A 22961-nucleotide genomic window follows, 5' to 3' on the forward strand; every position below is an offset into this window, starting at 1 on the left:
CAATGCACCACACACACACACACACACACACACACACACACACACACACAGAGTATGTTATCTCACTAATCCTTAAAACCATTCCTGCAGAGAAGGATTTCCCAAACTTTGAGGTTAGCAAGTGCATAGAATTATAGAGCTGGAAGGGACCCCCCCCCCCAAAGGTGATCTAGTCCAACCGCCTACAATGCAGGAATCTCAACTAAAGCGTCTGTGACAGATCACTAGAGATCCCTTTGCAAGATGGCACCTTGTTAAAAATGTAATTTAGCAAATGAGACGAGGCACAGACAACGCTGCTGCTCTGCTCTACCAATGAAATCTCCTCATCCACTGAGATTGAGAAACTACACAGCTGAAGGGGGAAAGCATCAGCCTAGTCATTTTAGCTTTATTCTGCAGAGTAGGACTTCTGAATGAAAAGGGGAGTATCAAATAGATGCCGACGTGAAGGATAAGGGGGAAAGGAATGCAGAGGCTCCCACAATGGAACGCTTTCACGCTCAAGAATGAAAAGCAGGCAGCTTCATTTGGCAGGTTTAATTCTTTTTCCCTTCTATTATACAAAATATTTTACAATTTAAAAACATTTCCCAACAAAAATCATATACAGATATTTATAATTAAAGGGCCCAATTACACAGAAGGGGAGATTCATATGCACAGAGATAACCAGTCCCCCTTTTACTTTACAAAAGAGCTAAGGGGCAGAAGGATAATTAAGACATAGGTCTGCCCTGATCTTTTGAAGTGCGTCAGTTAAACCCCATTTCTGCCCTGCCCCCCCCCCCCCCAATGTACATCGCACTGGAGAGCTTACTCCCTTCGCTCACTTTTTCCCCGGGGCGAGTTGGGACAAAACACAACACTGTAGAAAATACGCTATGCTGGTGCCCAGTGAGATATGTCCGATCGTTTTGTGTTGTACCTTAAAAGTTAGCAGCACCTTTTTGAAGACGAGAGCCCAGAATTCCACACCATGATTCATTCATCCCTTTCGAAAAAAGACACTTAAGTAGAACGATCATGTAAAACGGTGTGCCAAAGACACTACAGAGAGGTGCAATTTCAGCGCACAGATGAAGTGCAGGGGAAAGTATAAACATTTTCCTGCTCAAGGGGATTTGATCCGCCGGAGAAGGCAAACCCAGAAGATGTTAAGGGAGACCCGAAAGCCAGCTAGCTGCTGCTGAACACAGACTACAATTCTCCAATGGTAGGTCCAAGATAAAACCATGAGTGCCTGAACAGCCCTGGACCGAAGACAACTGAAAATGCATTGACGTGTAGTTCTCTGAAACATGGGGGTGGGAAGTGAGATTGGGGGGTGGGGCAGGGGAGAGGAATGAGGTGTGCATATGTCGGCAGATGGGGAGTTGTGGGCAGGGGAGATCAGCGCTGGCGAGGGCTCATCCTGCACTCGCAGGGGAGCCTGTCGAAGAGTCACTGCTGAATCCCAAAAGCTTGCAGCAGTGTTGGAAGGTCCCGGGCGTCAGCCGCCCCATAAAGGTCACTCTGGCCCAGCATGGAGAGCGCCATACGGAGGGTGCTCCAGATGTTGTCAGACATGGCCCCCTGCTGGCCTCGCGGCCCCCGGCTCTTCTGTTGCATGTGCAAGGCCTCCAGGAAGTGCTCCACAGCCTCCCTGTTTTAAGACGGCAAGAGAGCAAGTGTCAAAGGGAAGCAGAGAGAAAGGAACATGGAGGAAAACCCAGTAATTGGGCATGGCGTCAGGAACAAGCCAGCAGTAAGCCACACCATGGAAGTTGGGAGTTAACTCTTTCAATAGCAAGAACAGGTTTGACACAGGAGTGTTGGGCCTTTGCAACTCATCTCAGGTGTTGCCCCCTTGAAGCGGTTGCTGGGACAGTTGCCTAAGTCCCCTCCTCCCCAGGGCTTGTCTCAAGTAATCAGAGACTGTGCCTGCATGAAGCCTACTTCTCCGCCCTCTTCATGCCTCTGCTGGTTCTGGGAGACCAGGGTGGGGGAGTGAGCTTTTTGCAGCAGGAGGGAGAGACACCTGTGACTCTTAAGAAGCTGGACTCATCTCTGCCTCTTGGCCTCCAACTTACCTGCTTCTGCTTCTGCCTCTGCTTCTGGACTTGTTTCTGCCACAGACTCTCCCAGCTCACTAAGCCCTGTTACCTCTTCAGCTTCCAAAACCTCCTCCCCCCTATGTTTTCCCTCTGTCCACTCACTGTTGTCCCACCACCACTCCCTGGGCTCTGAGTCCTCTTCCCTTGATGGTTCCTCACCTGGTGCCCTCCCCCATTCCTCTGCATCCAACCAGCGCATGACACAGGGCGAGATCAAGGCAGCAGTTCCGGGGCTCCCACACTCTTCCATGCTCCCTGCTTGTCAAGCAACAACTCCCCAGGAGCTATGGAAATACATTGGTAACAGACGCTGCTCTACTCCTGCTTAACCCTTGCAAATCATAAAGCCAAGTCAAGAAGCCAGTCACGGCCAAACCAATCTCAGCTTGTCTGCATGGAAGAAGCATCACTATTATTATTATTTTGCTCGTATAGTATTTTTTAAATTAGTTTTCAAGTACAATAACCCAATAAAAGCCTCATTGTCAATACCAAATTATAATACAATTAATAATGCCAATTGTCCAGATGCCAAATTACCGTATTTTTCGGCCCACAGGACACACTGGCCCATAGGACGCACCTAGTTTTTTTTTTGGGGGGGGGGGGAATAAAGAAAAAAAAATTACCCCCCCCCCCCCCCCAGGCGCGGGATGCTGAGCGAGCCCCAGGCTTCGGGATGCAGGCTGCTATCCGCAAGCCTGGGGAGACCGGCGCGACTTCCCACCGGTCTCCCCAGGCTTGCGGATATCTGCCCGAAGCCCGGGACGCGCTCTGCTGCGGTGGGCTGCAGGCTGCTCTCCACAAGCCTTGGGAGCCTGGCGGGAAGTCGCGCCGGGCTCCCAAGGTTTGCGGAGAGCTTCCTGAAGCCTGCATTCGCCCCATAGGACGCACACACATTTTCCCTTCATTTTTGGAGGGGGAAAAATGCGTCCCATAGGGCGAAAAATACGGTATATTATTTTGTTGGCCCCCTGTGTGCTAGAATTGATGATTCAATAATTCACTGTGCATTTCGAAATTTAACTCTGCATTCCAAAAAATCATCACCAATTTTTAAAGGTGCCTCTGACCCCAGGTGACAGGTAGTATTTGTCAGGGAACTGGAACCATAGAACCCACAGACCAGGCTCCAAAACAAAGACATATCCACAGTGCTTCCAGTTAAAGGATTGATCCAACCTATAGAAAGGCACGGAGAACTCTTTCCTTTAAGCATTCAAACAAGGAACACCAAGGGTGAGTGAAGGTGACCATTTTGACCTGGTAATGGCCTGGTGGCAGGCTTCTATTCTCTCCTCATCTCAGAACACTACCGCTTGCAAAAAGCAGCCCAGCTGGTGGGGTGGGGAGGACTCCGGGCTCCCTCTTGAAATGCAGCCCCTGCCCCCCCCCCAGCAGCTTCTGGTTAGCTTCCTCTTGGGAAAGATTTCAGACTTTCCCTGAGATGCAGAAAAGCACAGCTGACAACTGCCTGGGCTCCGTCCACATTCCAAAAGGCGAGCGAATCATTCTCAAGAAGAGCCACAAAACCACCATCAGAATGGCGCCGTTTTCACCAGATCTCAAGAAGCGGACCCAGAATTTGGTCAACGGCTATGGGGGCATAGGGGGTGGAGGCAGCCTGACCTTTCCTTGTCCCTCTTTGCCAACCCTTAAGCCGCTCACCTGTGGGCGCCAAGGTTGATGCAGCTGATGCCGAGATTGTAGCGGGAGCGGATGTAGCCGGGCTGCAGTTCCAAGGCATGCCTATAGGCTGCCACAGCTTCTTCACTCCGGTTTCCATTGGCCAAAGTAGCCCCTAGTTTGTTCCAGAGGAGATGATCCTGCGAGGAGACCACAGAGAGCCTTATTAAATCCAGGAGTTCTTCCACAGAGACATTCAAGAACAACACATTCCTTCCCAGCTTCCAGACCCCACCCACTGGCGACCCCTCTATCCCTCAAGTTCCCCATGATTTTAAAAAGCTCACTGGTACCCACATTGCATAGTTATTTATAGGTCCAATTCCAAGTGCTTTTGTTTAGAAAACAGTACTTTTCTGAGTACAACTCAAAGTGTTGGTGCTGAGCTTTAAAGCCCTAAACGGCCTTGGCCCTGTATACCTGAAGGAGCGTCTCCACCCCCATCGTTCTGCCCGGACACTGAGGTCCAGCTCCGAGGGCCTTCTGGCGGTTCCCTCATTGCGAGAAGTAAAGCTACAGGGAACCAGGCAGAGGGCCTTCTCGGTAGTGGCACCCACCCTGTGGAATGCAGTCCCATCGGATGTCAAGGAGATGAGTAACTATACAACTTTTAGAAGGCATCCGAAAGCAGCCCTGTACAGTGGTGCCCCGCAAGACGAATGCCTTGCAAGACGGAAAACCCACAAGACGAAAGGGTTTTCCGTTTTCAGAGGCGCTTCGCAAGACGAATTTCCCTATGGGCTTGCTTCGCAAGACGAAAATGACGAAAATTTTTGAGGGTTTTTTTCCGCTCCCCAACCCCTTTTTCTGAAGCGCTAAGCTGCTAATAGCCTTTTAGCAGCTAAACCGCTAATCCTTTAAGCCTTTAATAGCCTTTAATAGCCCTTAAACTGCCAACAGCGCTAATAATGCTAATCTGCTAATGGGCTTGCTTCGCAAGACGAAAAAACCGCAAGACGAAAAGACTCGCGGAACGGATTCTTTTCGTCTTGCGAGGCACCACTGTATAGGGAAGCTTTTTAAAGCGTAATGTTTTATTATGTTTTTATATATGCTGGAAGCAGCCCAGAGTGGCTAGGGCATCCCAGTCAGATGGGCGGGATGGAAATAATAAATTATTATTAGTAGTAGACGTTTAAAGCCCACGACAGCCTAGAATTTGGACACTTAAAGAATTGCCTTCACCTTTATGAACCTGCCTTTGCCTTAAAGTTGATGAAAAGACTATGGGCTTTGATTCTGAAAATGAAATAAACATCCCCCCCGCTTAGCAGGGTTCAAGAGAAGGCCAAGTCCAAACTCATTTGCCTCTGGTGCGCTCTCTTTTCTATGTGGGCACATTTATTTGTTCTTTGCATGGTTGAGCATTCAGGTCAGGCAATCCCCACACCCGCGAACTGAGCGGTGCAGCCCTGGCGCAGGATTCCCACCCTGTAAGTCCACCTCCCCAACCTCACACTTATCTCAGCCACGCTTGCGCTCACGCCTTACATTGGGCCGCGCACTCAGCGCAGCAGTGAAGCAGTCCACAGCCTTCTCGTACTCGCCGCTCAGGTTGAAGAGAACGCCCAGGCCACACTGCACATCAGGGTCCACGGCGGAGGTGTTGCTACGCACAGCCGCCAAGAAGAGCTCCTTTACTTCCACAAAGAGCGAGCTGGGGCGCGTGCGGAAAGGACAGAGAAATGTACAGGTAAAAAAGGTAAGGGATCCCTGGACAGTTAAGTCCAGTCAAAGGCAACTATGGGGTTGCGGCGCTCATCTCGCTTTCAGGCCGAGGGAGCCGGCGTTTATCCGCAGACAGCTTTTCCGTGGCATGTGACCAGCATGACTAAACTGCTTCTGGCGCAACGGAACACTGTGCCAGAAACCAGAGCGCACGGAAATGCCGTTTACCTTCCCGCCGGAGCGGTACCTATTTATCTACTTGCACTGGCGTGCTTTCGAACTGCTAGGTTGGCAGGAGCTGGGACAGAGCAACAGGAGCTCACTCCGTCGTGGGGATTCGAACTGCTAACCTTCTGATCAGCAAGCCCAAGAGGCTCAGTGGTTTAGACCACAGCACCACCCGCGTCCCAGAAAGATATACAACAGGGTAACGAATCACAGAATTGCAGAGCTGGAAGGGAGCCCTGGGGGTCAACCGGGCCACCCCCCCCACCATGCAGGAACCCCATCTGTATTTCCCCAGTCCTCTTCCATCCTCGCTTTCCCCTGTTCCCCACACTCACTCGGTTAAAAGGGAGCCCAGGATGCGCTTGGAAGGCCCAAGGCCCGGGCTGGGGCTCCCGGCTTCCTCCTCCTCCTTCCCTATCAGATGAGCATAGGCTGGCTTGTGGCGCAACCAGTCGCGCAGGGTCTCGCAGGCCTGCTTCTGCAGAGACTCGTTGGTGAAGCTGACCGCCAAAGCCATGAGTGCCGTGAGGTTCCCGGGCTGCAGCTCCAGGCACCTGTGGGAAAGAGGTCAAAACATGCAAGTCAAAAAACTGAAGGGGATCATTACTGTAACCGCAGAAGGAGGAGGAGGGAAGGAGCAGGTTTCTTGTTTCTTATCTCAGAACAGTCTTACCAAAAAGAAAAGCAGCCTCCTGAAATGCAAACCCTCCCCAGATGGAAGATCTGCAGCAGCTACTGCAAATGTTCTGGCTGCAGAGAGCTCCTAAGCCTGGAAATTCGTAACAAAGCTCTTCCCCCACAAGAAGGTTTGCAACTGGGCGGCACTGAGAGATGGACCTCTGCCACAAACCTGTGTGTTCCGTCCTGTTAACTCTCAGGTTTTCATGCTAAAATAAGGTGCGGCGAGCGTCTGCCAAAGGCTCAGGAACTGTGAGGGAGCTCTGTGGGCTGCCATCAGTCACGCCAAGAAAAAATGTAATTCTTCACAGCTTCCTGGCTCTGCTTTCCTTTCCCCAGCTGCCAGTACATTACAGGTGTCATCCTTCCTTCGCTACTATCCTGTAGTTTGAGCACAGTGTCAAACTATTGTATTTTGCAAAGGATGTCTTACGCCAGAGACTTGCCTAGCTTTTTCATGTTGCTTGCTTTCCACAAGGGGTTTGCTGTTCCTGGCCCCAAAGTGAGCAGAATTGCAGTGGCCTTGCGCAAATCTATGGCACAGCTACATTCAAGAATACTGCATACAGTTCAGTTCCCCCATCTCAAAACAAGGGACTAATGATAGAGCAGAAAGAAATGCAGAGAAGGGCAACCAAAATGATCAGAATTTGGGGGAGGACCTCCTCTGCAGGAAAAGGCTTGGAATATTTTAGTTTATAAAGCAAAGGAAGACAACTAGGAACCAAATAGGAGGCTGTGATGACTGTGCTGTCTTTAGGGTCAAGCCAAGGTTCAGGAACTCATAAAAACATTTTTAAAACTTTATTAAAAAAACAAGGTTTGTTGGAGAAAGAGGGTTTCAAATGACAACACAATTTGAAGCAACTCGGAAGCAAGGAAAACAACAAAACTATCTTATCTGGCTAAAGATTAAGTAACACACAAGATTCTGGAAGTTGAGCAGCAGGGCAGACTTAAATCTGGAATCATGACAGGAACCTTTGCGATGAGAGCTACTACACAATAGCCCAAAGCCCAAATTTAAGTGAATGATGGCCAAGGTCTCATAACCCGAGGCAGCCAATCGGGATGTCCAATTAGTACAGCGTTCGAGAAAATGGGTATTCACCCCTCCCATCCTAAAGGAGCAAACACCTGTTTGCATCACGAGTTCTCAACTCATTTTCCATTAGTCCAGAATTTCTAGCAGCTTGCAAAAAACAAAAACAAAAAACCAACAACCAAATTAGGCTTAAGGGGGACTGTTTCTTCACTAGCGAGAACATCACAATATATTACCAGCTAAGCATCACAATATACTGATATATCATAATGTTTTAAATAAGGACGGAACTATATAAAGGGGAACGGTAGCGCTGGGCGATATCTGGTTTTCAACATTGTGATATATCATTTGCTAAACATTGAGATATATCACAATGCCTGAAATAAGGATGGAGCTATGTAGAGGCATTGGCTGGCTTCACAGTTTTCCCCATACTGTGATTTTTGACACACACCATGATTCGCAATCTATCACCAAGTTCAAAAGTTAGGAAACTGGTATCATAATATGGAGTTCAAACTGGTTTTCTACGATATATCAATATATCGCCCAGCCCTATTCTCCACAGAGGCTTATAAATTTATGAATGGCGTTCCCCTTTCTCATATCAACGCTCGGACTCGGGTCACGGAAGAATGAGGCTTAAAGTTTCAGTATACCACCAGTATCTCTAGCCATTGGGTTTCCGGCGTCATTCTAGACCTAGCCTCTGCAATTCCCAAAAAAGAAGCACAACCTCAAGGCGCTGCTACTCACTTCCTGAGAGCACTGATGGCTAAAAGCTCCTGCTCATTCTCTGCTTGCGTCGTTCCCAGGTACTGCCAGGCCTGAAATGGAGACACAACAAGGAGTCAGGGCTGTTTTTCCAGTGCTTACCAGCAGTGCTGAAGAGTAGGAGCGAGTACCCAACTTCTGAAACATTTCTGCGCCCTCTCCCCAAAAGTGCCCAACTTCTCAGCGCTCCGAAAGGGAAGCGAGTCCACTCAGGGCCAAGCCAGATGCTGCCCATTTTCCCATCGCCGGGCAACTCAGCAGCTAGCACAGGGCAACAAAGCAATGAGCGCTGACCCAGTTTGTCTTGAGAAAGGGCCAACACCCCCCGGCAACCTTCCTCCATCTGACCCCGTCCCAAGGAGAGGAGAGGAGGCCCGGCTCTACCTCCCTTCACTCACCTCCATGTGATCCGGGTTCTGCTGCACAGCAGCCTCAAAGTACAAGACGGCGTTGGGCAAGTCGCCCTCCTCCAGGCACTTCAGCCCTTCCTCAAAGGCCTGGGGATGATCATGCACGGGGTTCTCTTCTTCAAACTGGTATCCCTACCAGGGAGGGAGAGTAAAGTTGCTGTTGTTGCTTTTAAAGTGGATCTTGCAGCATTTGCTATTTTATTCAAGGGGCGGAGGAACACAGACCGTTCATCCCATAGCAAGGAGACCCAACAGTGTGACGCGACATGAGCCAACAGTGTGACGCGGCAGCTAAAAAAGCCAATGCAATTCTGGGCTGCATCAATAGGAGTATAGCATCTAGATCAAGGGAAGTAATAGTGCCACTGCATTCTGCTCTGGTCAGACCTCACCTGGAGTACTGTGTCCAGTTCTGGGCACCACAGTTCAAGAAGGACACTGACAAATTGGAACGTGTCCAGAGGAGGGCAACCAAAATGGTCAAAGGCCTGGAAACGATGCCTTATGAGGAACGGCTAAGGGAGCTGGGCATGTTTAGCCTGGAGAAGAGGAGGTTAAGGGGTGATACGATAGCCATGTTCAAATATATAAAAGGATGTCACATAGAGGAGGGAGAAAGGTTGTTTTCTGCTGCTCCAGAGAAGCGGACACGGAGCAATGGATCCAAACTACAAGAAAGAAGATTCCACCTCAACATTAGGAAGAACTTCCTGACAGTAAGAGCTGTTCGACAGTGGAATTTGCTGCCAAGGAGTGTGGTGGAGTCTCCTTCTTTGGAGGTCTTTAAGCAGAGGCTTGACAACCATATGTCAGGAGTGCTCTGATGGTGTTTCCTGCTTGGCAGGGGGTTGGACTCGATGGCCCTTGAGGTCTCTTCCCACTCTATGATTCTATGATTCCCCAGAGAGGACGTTCTCTGTGGGCTCCGGGGAAGATTTCCTCGTGAGTGGGAGGGGCAGCAGGGCTTTGTTGAGGCTGCTCAGCCTCCCTGCCTAACAGCTGGCGTGTGGGGTAGCGCAGCAGCAGCAGCTTCCCTGTGCATCAGCTGAGCACCCCAACACAGTCTCTCCAGGGTGCTCCCCACTTCTGAGTTCTTAGCACCACGTGTGTCATGCACAAGTTGGGAGTTGCTTGTACCTACATTTTATATTTTATTTATGACTGTTACTTCATAAGTTGTTGTTGTTTGATGATGATTCAATTTATATACAGTGGTACCTCGGGTTACATACGCTTCAGGTTACATACGCTTCAGGTTACAGACTCTGCTAACCCAGAAATAGTACCTCGGGTTAAGAACTTTGCTTCAGAAATAGAGAACAGAAATCGTGCTCCGGCGGCGTGGCAGCAGCAGGAGGCCCCATTAGCTAAAGTGGTGCTTCAGGTTAAGAACAGTTTCAGGTTAAGAACAGACCTCCAGAACGAATTAAGTTCTTAACCTGAGGTACCACTGTACTGCCGTTTATCAAAAGATCCTAGGGAGGTGTACAACATTGAAAATACATTACAGAACACCAACGATAAAACCATAATACAGTGGAACCTCGGTTTTCAAATGTAATCCGTTCCGGAAGACCGTTCGACTTCCGAAACGTTCAAAAACCGAGGATCAAAGGGCTATCGGCAAATTCAATGGAGTAAAATGAGAAACGAGCCTCAGAGAAGCCATTTGACTTCTGAGGCGCATTCGAAAGCGGATGTGTTCACTTCCAGGTTTTTGGCATCCAAAAGTTTTAGAAGCTGAGACGTTTGAAAACAGGGGTTCCACTGTAAAAAGTATAACGGCAGACAGCCTAATAATAAAACAGTAATCATCACAGGTCATAGTCTATCACAGGCCATGGATTATTCAATAGCCATAGGCCTGGGTAAAGAGGGAGGTCTTTGCCTGGCGCCTAAAGACATGTAATGATGGTGCCAGGCAAGCCTCTCTGGGGAGAGCATTCCACAGACAGGGAGCCACCACAGAAAAGGCCACGTCTCTTGTTGCCTCCCTCTGAATCTCTCTGGGATGAGGGACCTAGAGAAGGGCCTCAGATGACAAGTGCAGGGTCTGGACATTGTAGAAGAAGAAGAAGAGTTTGGATTTGATATCCTGCTTTATCACTACCCGAAGGAGTCTCAAAGCGGCTAACATTCTCCTTTCCCTTCCTCCCCCACAACAAACACTCTGTGAGGTGAGTGGGGCTGAGAGACTTCAGAGAAGTGTGACTGGCCCAAGGTCACCCAGCAGCTGCATGTGGAGGAGCGGGGAAGTGAACCTGGTTCCCCAGATTACGAGACTACCGCTCTTAACCACACCACCACACTGGCTCTTTGTAGTTTTACTAGGCATTGTATAATTAAACACACAGAGAGAGAATTCTGTACCCACTTGCTCACAATCTGAGGTTGAGCAACCAATAGGGATGAGGAGGCAGGGTGGGGGGAGAAGGAGAAGGCCCCAAGCAGAGCCTCTGCAGGAGTACCTTGTCATAAGAGGAGCTGGCAAGATCCTCGTAGTCTGTTAGCCAAGGGTGGGCTTCTGCGTCTCGCTTGGCCATCTCCTCCCACTCAGCCTGGAGCTTGTCCCAGAAGTCCACGTCTGACTAAAGAAGAGGGGGAAAGGAAGGTGAGGGAAACCCACCAGGTCTCTCAAATGAACGCAGCAGAAGTCTCACTCCAGGGCAAAGCGTTTACAGACTTACGATTAAATACAATAAACTCTGCTTATAGAGATGGGAGACACAGAGGCATACCAACAAATGAACATGTTTGCATTAGGGGATGTCCTGAAGTAGAGGACCTTATGCATTATATCTTCCACTGCTCCTTATATAACAAAGCAAGAGAAAGATTTTTAGCACCTATAATGACAAGGTCACCTGGCCAGAACCCCTCCGACATGAGTTTATATTTCCTTTCAGACACAGATAAGTATGTGACCTGGCGTGTAACACTCTTTGCAACTGCCGCTTGGAAAATTAGAGCAAATTATATAGCCAAGGTAGCCACCAACTGTAAAGGAGATGAATTTATTTGATTCTATCTACATCAAGCTAGGGACGCAGGTGGTGCTGTAGGTTAAACCACAGAGCCTAGGACTTGCCGATCAGAAGGTCGGGAGTTCGAATCCCCGTGACGGGGTGAGCTCCCGTTGTTCGGTCTTTGCTCCTGCCAACCTAGCAGTTCGAAAGCACGCCAAAGTGCAAGTAGATAAATAGGTACCACTCCGGCGGGAAGGTAAACGGCGTTTCCGTGCGCTGTTCTGGTTTGCCAGAAGCGGCTTAGTCATGCTGGCCACATGACCCGGAAGCTGTACGCTGGCTCCCTCAGCCAATAAAGTGAGATGAGTGCCACAACCCCAGAGTTGGCCACGACTGGACCTAATGGTCAGGGATCCCTTTATATTCTATCTTTATCACCAAACTCCAAATATAATTGCACATTGTATTAGTTAACATTTTTTTAATATATTAGTGGCCATGTGATAATTTTAGCTTATAAATTTTATTGTTTAATGTCTTAACTTGTATGTTAAAGTACCTTTATGGCTCTGTTTAGAGTAGGTAATGTTTTGATAATATAAATATTTTAAGTTTTTTGTATCAATCCAGTATATTTTCTTCTAATTGTTGAATGATTCTGTGTACATTGTGGCAGCCTTTGGCTATGTGCAATAAAACTGACTCACTCCAGGGAAGCCCTGCCCTCACCAGTTGTTACGTTACCTCCACAGCAGTCTTGGCTTCCTCAAACTCGTTCTCCAGGCCCAGCGTGTCTGCAGAGTGTGCAAACTGATCTACCCAGGCTTCAGATGTGTTCTAGAAAGAGAGCATAGAAGGTACTTTCCCCCACTTCAAAGATGGATAAAGGGTGCAGCCCTGTCCCATTTCTTAACAAAGCAACAACAAACAAACCTATGGTCACGTCAAGCATACTCAATAAACACATGAGACGTAACCGGCTGTGTTCTTAGATAAATAAGATATACTATTCATAGTATCAAATTGTAAATTTTAACAGAAGTAACTCATAAAGTTCAACAAATGAACAAAGCGGAAGAACTAGTGGATCAGATCATTCTATAGGCAGTTCATGCATAAGGTCCATCCGTGTAATGGTGTCCATTCCACCTGTCTGTTCATAAAGTCCAAACCATCCACATGAAAGGTTGTTGTTGTTGTTTAGTCGTGTCCGACTCTTCGTGACCGCATGGACCAGAGCATGCCAGGCCCTCCTGTCTTCCACTGCCTCCCGCAGTTTGGTCAAACTCATGCTGGTAGCTTCGAGAACACTGTCCAACCATCTCGTCCTCTGTCGTCCCCTTCTCCTTGTGCCCTCCATCTTTCCCAACATCAGGGTCTTTTCCAGGCAGTCTTCTCTTCTCATGAGGTGGCCATATATTGGAGCCTCAGCTTCAGGATCTGTCTTTCCAGTGAGCACTCAGGGCTGATTTCCTTAAGAATGGGGAGGTTTGATCTTCTTGCAGTCCATGGGACCCTCAAGAGTCTCCTCCAGTTACAGTTCCACAAAATCCTTTCACAAAATCTAAGACAAGGATTTCCGGAATACTGGCCTTGTTTCGCCATCCTGGGCTTCATCAGTAGTTAAAGCTCATATGTGGTATTACAGGACAGTGGATCTTATGGCATAGTAGTTGCCTTTAATGTGGATGGTTTGGACTTTATGAACAGACAGGTGGAATGGACACCAATGCATGAACTGATCTACTGGGCCTTCTGCTTTCTTTGTTTGTTGAACTTCATGAGTTACTTCTGTTGAAATTTACAATTTGATACTATGAATAGTATATCTTATTCATCTAAGAGCACAGCTGGTTACGTCGCACGTGTTTACTGTCCCATTTCTTGGCAAACAATATGGCGGGCACAACAGAGTGAAAAAAATTGGGCCTACAGGACAGAATCATCACTGGAAGGCCTGCGCTGTGGGTCTTCTCTGCCCCTAGACTACATACACACTGCTCTTTGTGCAAGTTGACACTCCCAACACTGAAGACGTTGGTTACTGGCCACACAAGAGCATGTTGCAAAGCAGCACACAGCCCGTGAGCAGCAGAGCTCTATCTGCTGGGAGTCCTACCTGCTGCTGTATAAACTCAGTTGCCCATTGTTCTGCCTGATCCTGGTCTCTGGGGGTAATGGTCACCCGATTTGCCTCGATGGACACCCTCCCATCTCCAATCTGGCGGACAAACTTTAGGAACTGCATGAAGAAAGGAGACACAGGGAGAGAGACCATCACTATTCATCCCTCGGCACAACCGCTTCTATCTGAACTAGCCTGGACCGTCCGGACTGAGCAGAGCCAGCAGGAAAGAAAAGAGGAGGCACATTCGGCTTCCTTGAGGGAAAAGGAACCTGGGAGCGGGTCCCTCTCAAGCGGTAGCCGCTTAAAACAGTTGAACAGGGTCAGAAACTCTTATTTCCTTGAAAGTAACTCCAAGAATAACACCAGGCTAGAAGGTCTAGGCCCAACTTCCACCCTTAGCTCAAAGCCCTTTCTGGCAACCTTTCGCTTGGATTGGAAGCAAGAAGATCAGGGAATATCCAAGTCCCAATTCTTAAAACAAGACTGCCATTTTTTAAGGAGTGAGGGCAGAGAAGGGAGGGGTGTGTGGGGAGAAGAATGTGTGAGAGGAGACAGACATAAATATTTTGAGGAGGAAACAAAACGTTGCCTCCTCTGAGGGTCTTCTGCTGGTTCCCTCATTGCGAGAAGCGAAGTTACAGGGAACCAGGAAGGCCTTCTCGGTGGTGGCACCCTCCCTTCAGATGTCAAGGAGACAACTTTTAGAAGACATCTGAAGGCAGCCCTTTATTGGTTTTTAACGCTTGATGTTTTTATTATGTTTTTAGATATGCTGTAAGCTGCCCAACAGTGGCTGGGAAATCAGAGGGGCTGTTGGTCAAGCACTCATATTATCTGTGCCCAGTTCCCTACAAAGAGAACTCTAGTCTCTTTTTTTACCTCAGAGTCATTCAGCTTTGGGTCATCCACTTTTGCGAGAAACTCATTGGCAGTTTTCTTGAGGTCTTCTTCAGGCTGGTATTCCTCATACCTATGATCAGAAAGAATAAACGTGGTTCAGGAGCAAGCTAGGAGGATGCTATGTACTTAAGCGTTTGACACAACCACCACAAAAATAAAATTTTGGTGTGTTTATTTTATATCTCCCAACCCTTCGGTTTGCAATGCAGCTTTCTAAAACGATCAGTACACAAGCATTTCAATAACAGCATTTGAAAACAGCCTGCACCATCAACAACAAAACTAAAGCCATACTTAGGAACAGAAAGAGAAAGGCAAATGTATTGAAAGGCAAGGCCAGAGGGCGGGGAGAGTCCTTCAAGTGAAAAGACAAGATTGCGCCAGGAGAGCCTTTCTGGAGAGAGATTTCCATATCACAAAATGGCTGTCCCTGGGAAAGGTGAGTTGTGAGTGCCTGGAGGCGGTTGGTGGATGGATGGCGGCTAACAGATTGAGGTTGAATCCTGAGAAGAGGGAACAGGAGGCGGACGGGTGTGGGGGACTCCCTGGCCCTGAATGGGGTAACTGTGCCCTTGAAAGAACAGATGCACAGCCTGGAAGTCATTTTGGACTCACAGCTGTCCATGGAGGCGCAGGTTAATTCTGTGTCCAGGGCAGCTGTCTACCAGTTCCATCTGGTACGCAGGCTGAGACCCTATCTGCCCACAGAGTGGTGCATGCTCTAGTTATCTCCCGCTTGGACTTCTGCAATGTGCTCTACATGGGGGTACCTTTGAAGGTGACCTGGAAACTACAACTAATCCAGAATGTGGCAGCTAGACTGGTGACTGGGGACAGCCGCCGAGACCACATAACACCGGTCTTGAAAGACCTACATTGGCTCCCAGTACGTTTCCGAGCACAATTCAAAGTGTTGGTGCTGACCTTTAAAGCCCTAAACGGCCTCGGTCCAGTATACCTGAAGGAGCGTCTCCACCCCCATCGTTCTACCTGGACTCTGAGGTCCAGCGCCAAGGGCCTTCTGGCGGTTCCCTCATTGCGAGAAGTGAGGTTACAGGGAACCATCAGAGGGCCTTCTTGGTAGTGGCGCCCGCCCTGTGGAACGCCCTCCCTTCAGATGTCAAGGAAATAAGCAGCTATCTTATTTTTAAAAGACATCTGAAGGCAGCCCTGTTTAGGGAAGTTTTTAATATCTAATGCTGTATTGTTTTTAACACTCGATTGGGAGCCTCCCAGAGTGGCTGGGGAAACTCAGCCAGATGGGCGGGTTATAAATAATAAATAATAATTATTATATATAAAGGGGCCTCTAAAGATCATCAAAGTGTTCGGCCTCCTTAAGAGGGAGAAGGTGGTCCAAAGTCATAAAGGGCTTTCAAAGTTAAGCACCTATGTTTTCAGTAATGCCCAGAATACACCATGAACCTTGGGGGGAAATCCTTAAGCCCTGGTTATGTTCCATTTCCCCAGCGTGAATCAGCTGTCTAGCAGTCACATTCTGCTCCAGCTGAGATTTCAGAGTAGCCTTCAAAGGAGAGCTCCACATATAAAACATTGCAGTAGTCCAACCTAGGTAAAGGGACCCCTGACCATTAGGTCCAGTCATGACCGACTCTGGGGTTGCGGTGCTCATCTCGCTTTACTGGCTGAGGGAGCCGGCGTACAGCTTCCGGGTCATGTGGCCAGCATGACTAAGCCGCTTCTGGCGAACCAGAGCAGCGCATGGAAACGCCGTTTACCTTCCCGCCGGAGCGGTTCCTATTTATCTACTTGCACTCTGACGTCCTTTCGAACTGCTAGGTTGGCAGGAGCAGGGACTGAGCAACGGGAGCTCACCCCGTCGTGGGGATTCAAACCGCCGACCTTCTGATCGGCAAGTCCTAGGCTCTGTGCTTTAACCCACAGAGCAACCTGCGTCCCCCTGTAGTCCAGCCTAAAGGTAAACATAGGTATCAGCAGCCATTTCTGAGCAGCTCCCTTATTAAATGCCTTTCTCCATTCAGTTCACTATAATTCTACTCAATATGGCAGGGCAACATGGAAAACAGCAGCCCAGAGAGCTTCAAGGTTCTTTGTCCAGATAACAATCTCCCTCTCTCTCTCTCATTAATCCGAAAAGCCTTGGAAAAAATACATTAAACTGAAGACCTCTCTGTCATGGTGTAATTTTAAACCTTTCCCCCTGGGGCCGCAGGAGAAGCCAGCTGCTTCGTGAAAATGGACCCGTCTACTCAGAACTCGGGCAGAGTGCTACTCTGAGCTGCAGCGTGGATCAAATCCCAATATCTCGCCGACGTCACTGCGGGAAGTAGCAACAGAGGTACTCACCATTTATCAGCCAGGGTCTGATCTTCCGATTCACCCAGCCACAGCTTCTCCTCAGACTGCTCCAAATATTCTTCGGCCCACTTGGCAGGAGACACAGACAAGGGGTCTTTGAAGAAATAAATAATAAATAATAATATTTATACCCTGCCCACCTGGCTGGGTTTCCCCAGCCACTCTGGGTGGCTCCCAACAGAATATTAAAAACACGATAAAACACCAAACATTAAAAACTCCCCTCAAAAGGGTTTCCACCCCCTCACCAACACCTGTCCCACCTGTAACCTCAGCAATGAACTCCTGGGACCAATCGGCTTCATTGTAATCCGTTGAGACGTCCACTGTGCTGTCGGCAGCGCCAAGGAATTCTTGCGCCCAATTCTCCGACAAAGCCAGGGCTGCCACACCTGGAGCTGAGAAGAGGAAGCCGGAGGGAGTCAAAATGGTGCTAGCTCAGGTGCTAGTGTCCTACTGCCCACAAGGATGAGAAAGGTCCCTATGGAGCAGAATTGGCTTCCCTGTCCTTCTTCCCAATCCATCCCCTTCCTCGGGGGGCACATCCCCTTCAACAATGGGTGGGCAGCCATCACCGCCATTCACCCAAGAAATGTTTTGCTGGTTTCTGTTCATGCTACGACTCCCAAGCCAGGCGTCTTACCTCTCTGTGGAGCCTGCCGGAAGCTGGACTGCTCAATTTCCTGCATCTCGGCCAGCAGGTCATCCATCTTGAATGTTTGTGGGGCACGGGACAGCAGGGGGCCATTCTGCTCTTGAAGAAACTCTGCCACCAGCTGCCAGAAAACATAATGTCAGCATGTGTTATGGCCGGGTGATCTATCATCCCAAACCAGTTGAAGGCCACATCATTATATCCATTTCATAATTTTTGACCTGGCATTATATTGTGGATCATGATGTGTGTTGGGGCTGGGCAATGGATTGTCCAAAACTGGTTTGAAGTCCATATTGCGGTATCGGTTTCATAATTTTTGAGCTGGCAATGTATCTCGAATCATGACGTGTGTGTGTGTGTATGTGTGTGTGTGTGCGCGTGTGTGTGCACGCGCTATGCAAAATCACAATGTGGGAAAAGATGATTCTGTCAATTCCAGCAGCTCTCCCGGCTCATGCAGGGGCGCAGAGAATCACAAGAGCAGGCACTAGGAAAAGAATCACGATGTAGAGAAAACCGCGAAGCCTGCCAATGCCTCTACATATCTCCATCCTTATTTCAGATGTTTTAGTAACATATTGGTATATCGTGATGTTTAAAGGTAAAGGGACCCCTGACCATTAGGTCCAGTCGTAGCCGACTCTGGGGTTGCGGCACTCATCTCGCTTTATTGGCTGAAGGAGCCGGCGTACAGCTTCCAGGTTATGTAGCCAGCATGACTAAGCCACTTCTGGTGAACCAGAGCAGCGCACGGACACGCCGTTTCCCTTCCCGCCGGAGCGGTACCTATTTATCTACTTGCACCCGGAGGTGCTTTCGAACTGCTAGGTTGGCAGGAGCAGGGACCGAGGAACGGGAGCTCACCCTGTCGTGGGGATTTGAACCGCCGACCTTCTGATCAGCAAGTCCTAGGCTCTGTGGTTTAACCCACAGCGCCACCTGTGTCCCATCGTGATGTTTAGTATCTGTTGAAAACCAGATACTGCCCAGCCCTAGCCTGTGTGCGAGGAAACAATACTGAGTGGGTCAGGGAGAAGGAGGAAACAAAGGAAAGAAACATGGGGCGTCTTACTTCATCTTCAGAGGCTCTTCCAAGAGGTTTGGACACCTGCAGAAGAGAAAAAGATTGCTACCCGATGGCAGAATAGAAATCGCAAAGGATTAAAGAGTTGCATCCCCCAACGGATTTGTGCTTTCTTTATCTCTATGCATTATTTTTTTTTACAATTTCAGGACAAATGGGTATTATTCAGGCAGAGATGGGGTGGGGAGATAAGAAGGCCTAACATTAACCACTGAGGGATTATTTTCCTTTTTTAAAAAGAGGAAGCGGTGATTCTGAACAGACAGACACTAGCAGGAGTGTGTCCCTGGATGAGAGATAGACGATTCCCCGCTCCCCAAAGCGGTACCACTCTCCGACTCCCCTTCCCGCTTTGCCAAACTTACCACCTCAGGCACGGGGGCATTGGGAGGCCAAGCCAGGGGTCCCCGAAGCCCCTCCTGCTGCAAGCCTTTGTCCTGAGTGAAGTGGCTGGCCAGCTTCATCAGAGGATTGGAGCCTCCGCATTCCGGCTCCACCAGCTCCCTCATCGCCATGGCGGGAGGCAGGAGACGGCCACAGCCCCACGACCCTCACCTGCCCAAGGGAAAAGCAATGGCAAACCATGTAGAGTCACAAGGCTGTTATTACTCATCTCCTGCACCAAGGTAATCTGGCGAGGCAGGTTTCTGACACTGATGCACCGGAGAGATTACTCAACGGACTGAAGATATGACTACACTCGCAGCTTACAAACAGATGGCTTATAGATATAGACTCTGCATGGACAAATATAATGACATTTGGATGTGTTTATACAATACAGTGGTACCTCGCAAGACGAATGCCTCGGAAGACGAAAAACTCGCAAGACGAAAGAGTTTTTCGTTTTCTGAGTTGCTTCGCAAGACGGATTTCCCTATGGGCTTGCTTCGCAAGATGAAAACGTCTTGCGCCTTTTTTTAAAAACCGCCAATTCATTCCTATGGGAAAACGTCAATACACAGTGGTGCTTCACAAGACGAAAAAATTCACAAGACGAAAAAACTCGCAGAACAAATTAATTTCGTCTTGCCAGGCACCACTGTATACAATATACAATGCACAGTGGTACTGTGACTAAACATATATGTTTAGGATAATAACAATACTTATATAGTAGATGAGCAAATATGGAATTGAAACAGTTTGCGTATATAGCAAGAGAGTAAAACTTTTTCTGCACATATTATTTTTTTGCTGCTTTATTTTGTTCAATTGAAATATTGAATTATTATTATTTTGAAGGCAGCCCTGTACAGGGAAGCCTTTTGATGTGTAATGCTTTATTATGTTTTTATATTACACTTGATCTTAGCCAAATGGCCGAGAAGCAGGTGCAAGTAAAATTATTATTAATAGTAATAATATACACAAAAAGCTTTTGTAAATGCATAAGGCAGGTTTACAAAAATTGGCAACAACTGAGGCCCCATTTGAACTGCACATCTAAAGGGGGATCACATCACAGCTTCCCCCAAATAATCGTGGGAACAGTTTGTGAAGGTGTGACAGAGTTGAAACTCTCAAAGTTCCCTCTGAGGAGGGATTGACTTTTAAGACACTCTGGGAACCATAGCGGCGTGAGGGGAACAGGGGTCTCCTAACCACAGCTCCCAGGACCCTGAAACTACAGTTCCCAGGATTCTTTGAGGGGAAGCCATGGCTGTTTGAAGTGGCACATCCTGGTGTGGAAGGGGCCCAAGGGAGGCAGGATACGGGCAGACATTCCTCTGCCCACTTCCCGTGCCCGCAAGAGCAACACACCTGCACACGAAGTAATCCGGAATAATTGCCACTTGCAAATGATGCAACCAAACAGCAGCACCACCTACAGCAGCAGCCGCCTCTCAAGATGAAAGCGCAAGGAGTGCCAAGTCCGACCAAAGGTTGAACCAGCCCAAAAACAAACCCAGAAGCCCCTTCACAGGCGACATTTTCACACACATGCCTAAAAACGTAACCGTGCGAATGCACCCACACACCCGCATCATGCAGGCACTTCGACTGGGGGAAGGCAAACCCCACAGGAGCCGAGTCCGAAGGTTCGAGGTCCCTTTGGGCCCCCCAATAAAATATTTGAGGGGGCTACCCCCCCAAAAAAAGTTGATGGGCATGGTGCGCGTACACTGCATCATGCGATCGGTTCTGTGGGGCGGGGCTTACCTGGGGCCCCCAATATTTCATTCCAGTTTCAACTCCCACGTTCGGCTCTGGCCTCTCCCGACTCCTGACGATGTGTAGAGGTGGGATGCGACTCTGCACATGCTCAGGGGTGCTCTCCCCGTGGCTACTTCGCAAAACCCAAAGGCTGAGCCTGGCTGACTGGTCCTCTAGGGCTGGCTGGAATGGGGGGCGGGGGGGGGGGACGGTAGATTCCAAGCCAAGCTCCCAGGCAACTCCCTTTCCACGCATCTCAGCAACGTCTGCACGGGGAGGCGGTGGGGGTGGGCGTGCTTGATGCCTGGACCCCCCCCCCACTTGCACGACGCCCCCCCCAAGCCAGCCGGGCTCCCCCCCCCCCCCCATCCCGCCAGCAAAACAACTCACCAGGCTTTGCAAGGCCTCGCTGCCTCCGGCTGCGGAGCCCCTCCCTCCCTCGGCTGGGTTCCTAACTCGGGGCGGGGGCGGAGGGGGGGTCCGGCCAGGTGCTCCGATCCGGGGGGGGGGCTCGTCGGGGCTCCTCCTCCTCCGCCCAATGCAACGCCGAGCTGCAAACTCCCGGCCTGGATCTTGCAACATTCGCGAAGAAAGCAGCCCGGGGGCGGGGCCAGCTCTTAAAGGCACAGGCGCCACTCCGGGGGGGGGGCAGCTCTTTGCAAGGTAGCGGGGAGGAGCCGCCTGGCGTCGGAAGTGGAAGCCCGCACGGACTCCCCGGCGGCGCATGCTCCTTCCTCGGAGGTGGAGGTGCTTGGAGCTTTGCTGCTTGGGAGCGAGTCCCGCTGAGCTTGCAAAAATCGGCCTTTCTTAAAAGCCCTCTCCTGGGGCGATCCCTCGAGACAGGGTTTGTTGCAGCAAAATCAAGGAGGGCGGCTTGCATTGTTCAGGGCCGGATTTAGTTATAAGCTGGTGGTTCGAATTTCCCCGACATGGATGAGCTCCTGAGCTCCCGTTGCTCGATCCCTGCTTCTGCCAACCTAGCAGTTCAAAAGCACATCACAGTGCAAGTACAGTGGTACCTCGGGTTACATACACTTCAGGTTACAGACTCCGCTAACCCAGAAATAGAGCTTCAGGTGAAGAATTTTGTTTCAGGATGAGAACAGAAATCGTGCTCCAGCAGCAAGGCGGCAGCAGGAGGCCCCATTAGCTAAAGTGGTGCTTCAGGTTAAGAACAGTTTCAGGTTAAGTACGGATCTCTGGAACGAATTAAGTACTTGAGGTACCACTGTAGATAAATAGGTACCGCTCCGGTGGGAAGGTAAATGTCGTTTCTGTTCACTGCTGTGGTTCGCCACAAGTGGCTTAGTCATGCTGGCCACAAGACCCGGAAGCTGTACGCCGGCTCCCTCAGCCAATAAAGCGAGATGAGCGCCGCAACCCCAGAGTTGTTCGGGACTGAACCTAATGGTCAGGGGTCCCTTTACCTTAAAAAGGGACACGGGTGGCCCTGTGGGTTAAACCACAGAGCCTAGGACTTGCCGATCAGAAGGTTGGAGGTTCGAATCCCTGTGATGGGGTGAGCTCCTGTTGCTCGGTCCCTGCTCCTGCCCACCTAGCAGTTCGAAAGCGCGTCAAAGTGCAAGTAGATAAATAGGTACCGCTCCGGCGGGAAGGTAAACGGCATTTCCGTGCGCTGCTCTGGTTGGCCAGAAGCGGCTTAGTCATGCTGGCCACATGACTCGGACGCTGTATGCCGGCTCCCTCGGCCAGTAAAGCGAGATGAGCGCTGCAACCCCAGAGTCGTTCGCAACTGGACCTAATGGTCAGGTGTGCCTTATAAGTTAGCACCAAAAACCTTGAACTTGACTCAGTAGCAGATTTGCAGCCGGTACAAATACTGCAAACAACATGCAAATATATAAACAATATGCTGACGATAGTTTGCCCCCACAAGCCCCCTAGCTGCTGTGTTCTGCATTAGCTGCAGACCAGTCTCAAAAGACGTGAAGCTACCAGTGCATAGACAACTGATCACACAACCCCAAACCAGGTTAAGACGAGCGCTTTGACTTGGGCCAAAAATGGAGAAACAGCCAAGGCAGGTGGAAAATAACTGGTGTCTTGGGATTGCATCAGACAGTCCCAATTAAAAAGCTTGCTTCTCAGTCAGGGGCCCACTGAAGTTTCTATTCCTGGA

The 22961-nt window shown here is 49.5% G+C and overlaps 1 protein-coding gene across 3 annotated transcripts; it reads right to left on the reverse strand.

Moving 5' to 3' along the window:
* Nucleotides 1–525: 525 nt before the first annotated feature.
* PEX5 (peroxisomal biogenesis factor 5) lies at nucleotides 526–21439 on the reverse strand. Of its 3 annotated transcripts, none has more exons than XM_083419971.1 (16): nucleotides 21212–21439; nucleotides 19030–19219; nucleotides 18653–18688; nucleotides 17566–17698; nucleotides 17186–17320; nucleotides 16911–17016; nucleotides 14562–14652; nucleotides 13674–13796; nucleotides 12299–12391; nucleotides 11057–11176; nucleotides 8577–8720; nucleotides 8161–8231; nucleotides 6014–6232; nucleotides 5274–5439; nucleotides 3765–3922; nucleotides 526–1645 (listed from the first exon to the last, which is right to left on the reverse strand). In XM_083419971.1, the coding sequence occupies exons 2-16, from the start codon at nucleotides 19177–19179 to the stop codon at nucleotides 1444–1446; spliced, it is 1947 nt and encodes a 648-aa protein (XP_083276097.1). In that variant the 5' UTR covers nucleotides 19180–19219; nucleotides 21212–21439; the 3' UTR covers nucleotides 526–1443. The 3 variants fall into 3 exon arrangements, with proteins under 3 accessions (XP_083276097.1, XP_083276098.1, XP_083276099.1); XM_083419972.1 differs by having other exon boundaries at nucleotides 20828–21233; XM_083419973.1 differs by lacking the exon at nucleotides 13674–13796.
* Between the last annotated feature and the right edge of the window lie 1522 nt (nucleotides 21440–22961).

This window comes from Podarcis tiliguerta, assembly GCF_965153285.1.
Source record: "Podarcis tiliguerta genome assembly, chromosome: 17".
In the NCBI taxonomy this organism is placed as follows: Eukaryota; Metazoa; Chordata; class Lepidosauria; order Squamata; family Lacertidae; genus Podarcis; species Podarcis tiliguerta.